Source organism: Hippocampus guttulatus, chromosome 11 (assembly GCF_054856545.1).
Source record: "Hippocampus guttulatus isolate MCC_2025c chromosome 11, RoL_Hgut_1.0, whole genome shotgun sequence".
NCBI classification, from domain to species: Eukaryota; Metazoa; Chordata; class Actinopteri; order Syngnathiformes; family Syngnathidae; genus Hippocampus; species Hippocampus guttulatus.
The window spans coordinates 14,821,818-14,832,904 of NC_141271.1; the positions used below are offsets into that span (position 1 = coordinate 14,821,818).

The following is an 11,087-nucleotide window of genomic DNA, read 5'->3' on the forward strand; positions in this document are numbered from 1 at the left end:
CAAGCACTTTATTAAATTTCAAATTCAATTTATATGACCCTTCATGATAAATGGCTTACAGATGATTCGAATTTGGAAAATAAAATGGCAGTCTGTCCATAACGTCCACTAACAATCCAGATTAAATTGACTAAATCGATTCCTACTTTCCGGTTAGCCAGGGCTTCAGCACCGTCTTGTGGCTTCTCAAGACATTACAGGAAGAGCAGAAAAATATCGAAACAGACGAGGAGAGGTGCCACCTTAAAAAAAAAAAATGAATTTGCAAATGGTGAACCTTGACGAGGCAAGGACTGTCTGTAGTTCCTAGATTTGTTTGTGACCTTACAAAAACAACAAAACAGAAAAACCAACCAATGTTACCTCTTTCTTTGAGCAAAGCGTCATGGCAAACATGTTTCACCATGAAGATGCCGTGGGAAGATGTCAGCTCTGGTGATCATCTTTTCCTCTTTTGGATTTATTTAATTTGGCTTACCTGATGGCGCAAACAATCCTCATTCCCACTCATCTCAGCAAAAGCATGCAGCATGCTAAATAACAACAGTGTATCCAAAATCCCGCCCCCCCCAACCCCCACCCCTCCTCCCCCATCATTCCATTTCACGACAGCCAGCTCCTCGCTCTTAATACTCTTAGTCCCTCTCTTGGCATGTTTTCCAAGAACTGGCTGTATTTCCACGTCTATGAACGCCATCAAAATGCCTGTAATGAATATTCGTGCAGCCCCGAGTGTATATCTTGAGCCATTTGACCCACTCGAAGCCGCCGTGCGCGAGATCCGCCGCTTGCGTTTGTCAGAGGTCAAATTCGTCTGCTGCGGCAGCAAATGTTTACATGCGGCGTACAATTGCCACGGCAAATTTGACCTTCTACTCGAAATAAGACGGCATTGTTATTCATGTTTACAGGAGCGCTTGGTAGAAGAGTCTGACCACCGACAGAATAATTTCCAGGCCTTTGGGACATTTGCTTCCACTTGCAATTTTTATATCACGCCACTTTAACTGCTGAAAAATATCGGTGGAATTTGCCGGAGGTTATCAATTTTAAAAATTGAATTGTCATCTCCGTTATCGTCTTAATGGCAGAGCTAGCCGCACAGCGACACATTTCGTTCTGTACTACAAAATATGTCCCAGTGAAAACATTTAAAATGCCATTTTTGATCGCACATTTTAAAGGGGACATTTTATGAAAGGTTATTTTTTTATTTGCTAATACCCGAACAAAAGTGTGAAATTAAACAACCATCGAAGACATTTCACTGTATGCTTATTTTTGAACATACTGTATGTATGTCTTTGAACGAGCAGTTCTGCCAAAGCCAAAAGGTAAGCAGAGCTGCACTGAGTTTTGTCGGATGCACTAATTAGTGTTGGTGATAGCGGCCAATTACAGTATATGATGCGTAACGAATGAAGTGTGAAAATGCATTTTTTTTGTGTGTGCTCCCTTTTTTCCAACACCGTGCATCGCTTTCATCAAATAGAAGCTGCCTCGCCGCAACCACTAGCTCCGCCTCTATCGTCATGGTTGCAAAAGCTGTACTTATCATTAGCCCAAACGGGCCGAGTCCTGTCTCACTTGCACGATACTACGCTGCCCACTCAAAACAAGCTAGTTTTAGCAAGAAACAATGTGTAAAATGTTGCTAATTCTACGTTGGTCCTGAAAGGCGGCTTCTTTGCGGAACCGAGGAGAGATAAATGAGGCACTTCAAGAAAAATAAAATAAATGTGTGTTCTGGGTCGATAGCTAGAATTTGCATTCATTTAAGCACGCGCACACACACACACACACACACATGCACATATATATATATATATATGATTTTTTTCTGATTTCTTGATGTCTTTTGTTGCTTGCACGCTGATGCCAGTTAGTACTTACTTGCACAATTAATCGAAATTCACATTTTGGCCACCATATGAGTCTTTTTGGAATTGGCATTGAATTTGCAAATTGCAAATAAAACCGTGATTCTGTTATGCATTTGCAAAGAACTTGTGAGGTAACAGAACATACCTGTCACATGAGTCTTCTTGTAACATGATAATACCTTTGGTCACCTTTTGTGTTTTAAGTTTCTTTTTGTTGTTGTTGTTTTTCAACTCTTAAAATTCCAAGGCCACAAGTGTGCCCTCAATTAGTTGCGGCAGCTCCGAAGTAATTGATTTTTTGTGAGTCGAGAAGGAAGAAGAAGGGTGGAGTGGGGCCACCGCTAATGTGAGAAGCCAACAAATGGAAGGGCTGACAGAATAATTGGAATGAGCAATTTAGCCTTGCTTTATAGAGAATTTGTCTGAGTGATAAGAAACTCAACATTAGCATTTCTCAATCACAACACAAACATAGCTACTTTGAAAAAATAAAATAATAAAAATATCTGTTTTTAGAGATCCACGGTGGGCACAAGCACCTTGCTGGATGCGCATGTCTGCTTTTTTTTTTTTTTTTTATGGGTGTGGGGAGCAAAAATGCTTTTTAAAACTTTTTCAATGTGGAAAAAATGTGTGCATATCTTTTTTGTTGAACCAAAATACATAACAGTATGCAAGTAAAAAAGATCCAGCCTTCCACAACAAAGGCTTTGCGCAATCTAAAAATAACCACTCACGGCGATTTTTTCCCTCCCCTTTTTCTCAGTGCAAAAGGCTCTTGTGCATAAAATTTACCATTCAAGTTTGGTACTGCTGAACGACAAACCAACAAGTCCAAGAAATCATTTGATGCAATTTGCACAAGAATCAACTCACTCTAAATTCTAATATCATTCAGATACTGCCCATTATTCCTAATCCCCAAATTATTAGGCCTATTCACATTGTGATATAGTGGCAATTGCACCTAAATAATATCTGCCAATGGTGATATTACATCTTAAAACTGAGGAAACACGTTTTTCACCCCTCCCCGCCTAAAAAAAAAGAAAAAAAAAGAAAAGGTCAATGATGCTTTTTGTACAACTTGCTACGATTTTTTAAAAGTACATGTTGCATGATGACATGCTACATTTAATGACCCCTGATGATATTTTACACCGGCGCTCTCATGACCCCTTGATGTCTGTGACTGTACAAAAAAAAGGTCCGTCCGGTCGGGGTGCGTACTCAACGAGCGTTGGGGGACTAGATAATGAAGCATCTCAGGTGACTACACGCAGGGATTACCAGTTTGTTGGCATCATATGGCACAGACATACGTCGTTCCCATTACACACACGCACTCACATACACTGGAGAGATCCTTGGTTATCACAGCCTTCCAGATTGTTCTCAACTACTTATGGAAAACACACACATCTCAAGATGTGGCCACTGGTGCCAATATGGGCCCAGCGTTAAGAACAGTTGTCGTGGTGGTGTGATTTTTTTTTTTTTTTTTTTTTTTTTTTAGCATCTCTAAATTCTGAGCGTTGCTAAGGTGCTTTGGGAGAGGATTAACAGAGGCTGGCGCCGATGAGCAAGCCTTGCAGATTTCCAAGCAGCAGGAGAAAGGACAAAGGAAGACGGCGTAAGAAAAGGAGGCGGAAGAGCAGGCATGAAAATAATGCTTAGAGCTTGTGTAAACACGATGACTTGAGGTAAAGAAGGTAGCGACTAAACAGGTATCCGAGACAAGAAGTGTCAACTCGATTTACAATGAGTTACATTTCACTCGTTTTTGTTTTTGTTTGTTTTTATATATATATATATATTTCGCCACAGAAACTCAGGTCACATGACTCTTTCACCAATCCAACTTGGGATCATATTTGACACCCCAGTCCTGACCGCTCAGAATCTCTCTGGCCTCGCACACCGAAAAAAAAAAAGTTTTTGTTGAATTTTCTTCATTTATATCCTGCCCGACAAATAAATGGCGATCCTTGTTGAAAGACTATCCAGACAAAAGGCAGTTAAGGGTTAGCATGTCTGTCGAGGGTTTTATGCAAATAATAATAATAATAAATCATCGTCATCAATTTTTGGTGCACAAAAGCCACACGAGAACGAAATCATTGTTGGGCGTATCGCGATGACTTGGAATCAACTCTTCCTCCCGATGAGACGTTTTCCCAATTGCCCTTATCGCTATCGCCTCTCCATTTCTTGTCTTTGACTTGATTCCCTCCCTCAAGGGCAACACCAGTTTCCCATCCAGCCCTCATTGTCTTTTTTTTTTTTTTTCTCCCAAGCTCGGTCGCAACTTCAAACGGCGATGATGTTGGGGTCACGCCGAGGTGCCTGAAGCATTAGCGCCTGCCGTCTCAGGTGTGCATCTCCCAGCGCGTCCTTGATGACACCTTTTTCTTTTTAATTAGCCGCAGCGAGAATTATAAAAGACCTGCCTGCAACACATATTTTTTTTTTTTTTTTTTGTGATTAGTGACCCGCTCGGGAATTCTTTCATAACATGAAGCCCAATTACAGCCGGACAGCCACTCGGATCTCGGATGTAACCGTGTGCATGCGTGGGTGTTTGTGTTGTTAGTTTGAATGAATCCTCACATGGATTTGAAATGTCCATTAACTGAAGATAGGAGAAGGACGAGGAGGTGGAAGTTGTTTCCAACGTTTTCTTTTTTGAATTCTCTCCTCAGGGTCAGCTTCTCAGGTGGAGTGCAACCAGATACGAGCCGTGTGCAGGATTCAAGGCACTTGACCAAGGGCCAACACCGCTCCTCCGTGCCAGGCTCAGATTACTCCCCCGCCTTCATTCACTTTCCTTGAGTTATGGCCGCCGGTGTGTTCCGAGGTCTTTGCGTGGATTGTCCCTATCCGGTCCGCCCTGACTCATGGGAGCGCTCGTGACAAAGTGCACGGGCGGATGTCTTTCACCCACCCATGCTTAGAATTACTCATCTGATCAGACGGCATCAGCGCTCCACGGCTGCCCGGGTCATACAAGCCGAGCCCCTGGGGGCCAAGCAGCTAATTACAGGCTTCTGCGGCTTCTTTCACCACCGACAATATCAGCGTGAGAGAAGAAGCCACTATAGGACAAAGAATCGTGACATCAGTAGGTCAGTAGTGACTACGGAGGCTACCAAAGCTGCCACACACAACCCACCGAAACACACTGTGGCCAATCACAGTGCAGCAAACAACAGATGTCTTTCCTGGCAGTCCTACGTTGAATTCAGTGATACATTCTCAGATTTTTCCCTGTTAAAGGAGGCATTTTATGTTTCTTTTCCCCCCCTAGATTTTAAAACAGATTCCGTCCGTCTCCGGTTTACTCGTACATTCCAAAAACATGCGTGGTCGGTTATTCGAAAACTCTAAATTTTACGCTGGCGTGAGTGGTTGTTTGTGTATTTGTGCCGTGCAATTAAATGGTGACCAATTGAGGTTGTAATCCACCTTTTGCCTAATATCACCTGGAATAGGCTCTGTTATTTGAGTGCATTACATATTGTGTGATAAATGGTATCCACCACTTTTACACTTGTGCAATCTGTTAAAGAGGGAACACGCCATTTAGCTCCCGCTATTTAGGATTTTAGTTCAGGATCACAATCTCAGTAGATAACACACAATGGCCATCAACAGCATGCACAATCTGTTCCACGCAATTTGGTGGATGCTTCTTGGTATCTTTGTATATCAGGCCCTTAGAACCCAATCACTCTGACAAGATTGGAGATTTTGGATAAAGTTGTCTTCCCCTATTCAAAAAAAGCAAAAAAGAAACCCACCAGTTTCAGTTTTTGTTTTTTTTTAAATTCTCATCCTAATCGCATCTGTAAAGTATGGTAACTGGAGACATCATAGTTTGGGAGTGCTTTGACTCCTCAGGGCCTGGACACATTTCTGTCAATAGGAAATGAAATTCCAAGTTGATCAAGACATTTATTAAAGTAGAGCTTAAGGAACCATCTGTCTGCCAATTGAAGCCAAGTATATTGTTGAACCAAAACAGAGTCATAAAGTGGAATGGTCCAAAATCCTCTTGACTGTTGGTCGGGTCTTACTTGCAATTGTAGGAAACATTCGGCCGAAGTTATTGCGCTTACAGAGGCTCAATCAGTCATTAATTACAGAGGATCACATACTTCCTCCCTCCTGCGTTGCGACATTAAGATAATTGTGTTCAGTAAAACCATAAAACAATCATTTGTGCTTTATTAGTTTAAGAACTGGACATTAATCACATGCACGAACAGTAGTGGTCAGGCGTATAACAATGCCGTTTGATTTAAATGCATACCTCCACACTGTGTTAATGATGCCACCCAGAGCCCGACCAAGCTACTTTCAAACAATAATGTACTAAGTGTCAAGCAATTTCCCTGTGTCGTTCAGAAATGTGCCGCTACAAGTGGCAGGGGGTTGGTGCGTGAGCTGATTCCTCATAGGCTGAGCCTAAATTACTCTTGTACTTTGTGTCGTTTTTTTTTCTCCAACCAATCGAAAGCTCTCCAGAAAGTTTGGTTTTAAAAAGAAAATAGTGATTGTAGAAACTGCGTATGTTTAATAGCGTGTAACAAAGTTAAAAGGAAGTGGAGTAACTCATTGCATGTGATCGCGTCCGTCTTTTGAATGCACCTTCAAGTGGTGTACTGTATTCTGTCATTCGGTGTACCGGTACTTTGGGAGGACATCTGACCACTATTGGCTAAGGGTTGCGATGCAAGACTCAACCTCTGGATACATTATGGATACACTGGATATGAATGGGTGGCCCAGTGGACCAGTGGTTAACGTGTCGACCTCGCAGTGCAGAGGTACCGGGTTCAATTCCAGCTCCGGCCTCGCTGTGTGGAGTTTGCATGTTCTCCCCGGGCCTGCGTGGGTTTTCTCCGGGTACTCCGGTTTCCTCCCACATTCCAAAACCATGCATGGCAGGCTGATTGAAAACTTTAAATTGTCCCTGGTTGTTGGTCTGTGTGTGCCCTGCGATTGGCTGGCAATCGGGTCAGGGTGTCCCCCGCCAACTGCCCGAAGACAGTGGGATAGGCTCCAGCACCCCCCTTGACCCTTGTGAGGATAAGCGGATCGGAAAATGGATGGATGGATATGAACGTGTGATGCGAATCTTTATTGCAAGCGTGCTATTAATCATATCAAACCAGAAGTCGACTATTACACAACAACCCTCCTCAGTGTGCCAATACTCGGCCATAAATAATCCACAAGGGTCACAGCTGATTAAGTCCACACCACATTGCACTTGGTTAAAATATACTCTCCACAAACAGATACACAATCCACATTACATACATGTACACACTCCTATGAGATCCTATCCAGGTACTGCTATCAGAGATGCTGTCCGTTTTTTAATCAACATTGTCAAAGAGGAATTAATCTATTTTTTATTGATGTGGTGCAGAACTGCGCCCGCATCATAATGAAGCGCGTCTCTAATACTTGGGTTAACTTACACTATTTGGTAACACGAGAGGGAGAAAATATTAGACCCGGCTCCCAGCGTGATGTCGGGCTGTTCAAATGCAACTATAATAATCGGCATATTGATGGATGAATAAGGACATTCAAGTACAGAGTTTCCGCAGCGTCTTCGTAGCCGCGTAAGCAGCCGCGCTGCTGCATTTAGATTTTTTTTTTCACTTCTCAGTAAGCTGTGGAACTTTTGCTGCGCTCTCGGGCTTTGCATGGATTGTCTGAGCGCGATGTCCCGTGACCTATGCGAGTCAGACGCCCGGTTCTGATAGACTCATATCACACATGACAGGGAAACCCAAGCCAGGGCCTAATTAGCCGGCGGGCTCGGAACGACGCGGGGAGACTGAAAATCAAAACTTTATGAACATGGCTTCGACCCAGCTTATTTATTCATGGGGATAATTAGAGAGGACTTTGGAAACAGAATGATATGCCAAGTTCCCAATGACCGACCGGGCTGCCTCGTTGTTGCCAAACTTGACACCTTCCCCTGGTTCACCCACCTGTCCAGGCATTCCAGTCATCCAGTCCAAACCTTGTCAGGTGGAAGAAAGTCTATCCCAGGGCAGAGTTGGGAGTAAGTCTAGCCGATGGTGAGGTGCAAGAGGAGGGAGGAGGAGGATTGGAGACAAGGGGGGCAGGTAAAGGCGTGGGATCGTATTCGGGCTCCTGGGGACAGGCGGCTTGGCGTGGCACCACACTGCCCACCCAACATCAACCCTCTCAGGTTCCCAGGCTCAGATGGGCCTGATAAACACTCCACAGGGACCATCTGGAGGCAGCCAGGAAGGCCGCAGGGGCTGGACATATTTGATTTCAATTCAACCAGTGGCCATTTTGCATTTGTGGCCAAGTGATGCAGTGCCCTGGAAGAATTTCTTTTCCAGTTTTTATTGTATTCATTGTTCAGATGTGCACAGCTGGTAAATCGTAGATGAGTGATGCTATGTTTTTTTTACCATATTGAGGTAGCACTTTCACGTGATTTTGTGATCGTGCTATGTTGGTGCGTAGCGATAAATGATAGCAAAACTTGATCAACTAAAGTACCAATTTGAACGAGACGGGCTTTGACAACTCAAAATGTGTTTGATTTTTTTCGTGGAAAGGAATGAGATTATATGTCATAGATGTGATACGTTGTATCACATCTATGACATCTTTGTGTCATGTATGTATTCTTTCCAAATTCCAAACGGCCCAAGTGAAATTGATGCTAATTTGCGCAATGTAAATCTAGACGTTCGGTTGACGTAAATTCGGTTGACGTAAATTCGGTAAATTCCCCCATTTTCTGTGTTTCAGGTGTGTGTGCACTCGATCGGGGTAACGAGTGGAAAGCACTCCCACGGCAGGATATTGCGTGTTCCTAATGACATGTCTTGGTGGCGTTAACTGCCGTGCACATCCATCTCTTTGGCATTAGCGTGATGGATGTATTTTTCATGCCGCCATTAGGACCCAAACGCTGCATCGGTCGAGCCTCGGTTTTATGCTAATGCGCTCTCTCACACCTGCAGCTTGCAATTACCCGCGGAGGAGCCGGCACCGAGGCTTCACCGGTAATAATATGAGCAATGGCAAAATTGCACCAGTCTATTGAAGAAAATTGAGAAGAGGAAGATGGAGAGCCAAAAGAAATGGGGGGGCCCGGGTGGAAAGTGAAGGGGAGAACAATGAAAAGGCTTCGCTTAATTAGCCTTGAAATATCTGTCATCCTCCCACTGGGCCGGCGACTTTTACACTCGAGCAAAACCACTGTGGTCGACTACCCTTCACTTACAGCATTCAACAGGTCGAACGGCACCTGTGCTTTCTCCGCCTCTCGCTGTCTCTGAATCACCTCACACTTGACCACGGTCATGGCGGACGATTTGTGTGCTTCCCAGATATGGTCAGGCTCAGTCCTTCAGTAGAAGTATAGATATTTATGTAAAATAATACGCTGATACAAGTGGATGTACTGATTCTTTATTTCGCAAAGGTAAAATCAAAGGTGTGTGTCTGTGTGTGTGTGTGTGTGTGTGTGTGAGTCCGATCACATGCAGCAAGAGAACCTGAGGTGGCGGGGAGGGGGTCGCCCTGGGGGGGGGGGGGGGGGGGGCCCTCAGGGCTGCCGGCCTCGATAACGAGGGCTGTAAAATCAATCACCTCCTTTGACAGCCTTATGTGTAGCCCCGCCTCTTTATTTCCCATCTTTCTCTTCCCGGCCTGCAGACGTTTGAGTCAACACACAAACTCAAATGCACAGAGTGAAACCTCTGAGGTTGAACGCGATCCATTCTGGAATGCTGGTCAACTTCCAATTTGTCTGACGTTCTCAATAGGAAATGTTGAGAATGGTTTTCATTCAATGCGATCGGTTGGTTGGCGATGGACTCCGCCGTAACACTCATGAGATCAAACGCTTTTGAAAATGGATGTTTGAAGGGATATAACTTTAATAAGTGTCAAAATAAGATGAAGCACTCTATCGAGTACAACTTTGATCAAAACAAAAGCTGGAGAATTTTAAGCTCCATATAAGTATAAAAAGGTGTTTGTCATTTATATTAGTGTGACAATCAAACAATATAACACTGGGTCATTTTTTTGTTTGGTTTTTAGTGTAGTATAAAAAGTCCCTGCAAAGTGAAATTTGACTGTCATGTTCTGTGTGTTTGTGTTTCAGTTCCAGCTGGAGTGGAGGGCGTTGCTCTCCAGCAGGCGCACCTGTTCCGCATTTCCAATCAAGCCTGGCTTAGTTGTTAGTTGTTTAGTTGCCAAGGCTTTGTTGGATTACTATATTACTCGCTGTTGTGCTTCAAGTGGTTTTTCTGAGACCTCTCGATACTATTCGTAGTCGCTCTCGTTTTTTTCATCGATCCTTGTTTGTAAATATTATCGTTCTTTTGTTATTGCTCTTTGTGTATTTCGTTTGTATATTCTCGGGGTTACCTTTTCCAAACGCTTTTTGTTTATGCCTTGTTTTGTTTTTCTTCCCTGGCTCCTTTTGACCAGTGATTTGTACTTTGGCGGTGTTCAAACTTGCCGTTGATCAGTGCAATTGCTGAAAATATGCAAAAGATTGAGAACGACGTAGAAGTAAATCGTAGTTCTCAGGTGGGGTGGGATTTAAATATAAATAAAGATTCCTTCCGGATCAAAAATTCTGCTCCTCACATCACAATAGTAGTGAAATTTGATTCACATTTAAATGGGCACGGTTTCACCACATTCATTGGACGTGCCCATAATGCACTGTTGAAGAGTGGTGACAACTGTTTGATTTTTTTTTTTCACCAATTTGAAGCACATAATGGACATTTTGCTCCGTGATTGTATCCAGGGTCTGTAAGAGAGAGGCTATTTGCCACTGAAGTACCCCCAAAAAAGTTCAGTAAAAAAAAAAAAAAACGGAATAATTTATGCTATTTACTGTTATATGGAATGTTTTGTGTTTGTGTGACAAGCATCACCGGCAGACCTCAAGTAAGCAGCAAAGTGAACCAAAACGTAACCATGATCGTGACAACATATGCTGCGATGGAGTTTTTGAAAGTGAGTCCAAGCACTTTGCTTAACTTCCTGTGTATTTGGACAATCTTGCATCTTCTCACCTTCTTTGACTCCCTTCTTGGACATTCATTGATGCTTTCTGAAGTAACATCTGAAGTGATGCTGTGTGTGACATCGCTCAATTCTAACTCTGAA

General features: G+C 43.3%; 1 protein-coding gene across 3 annotated transcripts in view; it reads left to right on the forward strand.

The window, feature by feature from the left end:
• LOC147198276 (uncharacterized) overlaps positions 1-11,087 on the forward strand; it is a 93,772-nt gene extending 82,685 nt beyond the window's left edge. The window contains exons 5-7 of one of the 3 annotated variants that reach the window (XR_015102283.1): positions 4,181-4,256; positions 4,586-5,008; positions 10,066-11,087. Coding sequence is in view for 1 of the 3 variants with exons in the window: in XM_086123869.1 (XP_085979995.1) it covers positions 4,586-4,728; positions 4,802-5,008; positions 10,066-10,138 (423 nt within the window). In the remaining 2 variants the exon portion in view is untranslated. The remainder of the gene's footprint in view (positions 1-4,180; positions 4,257-4,585; positions 5,009-10,065) is intronic. The other 2 variants (XM_086123869.1, XR_015102284.1) reach the window with 2 other exon arrangements.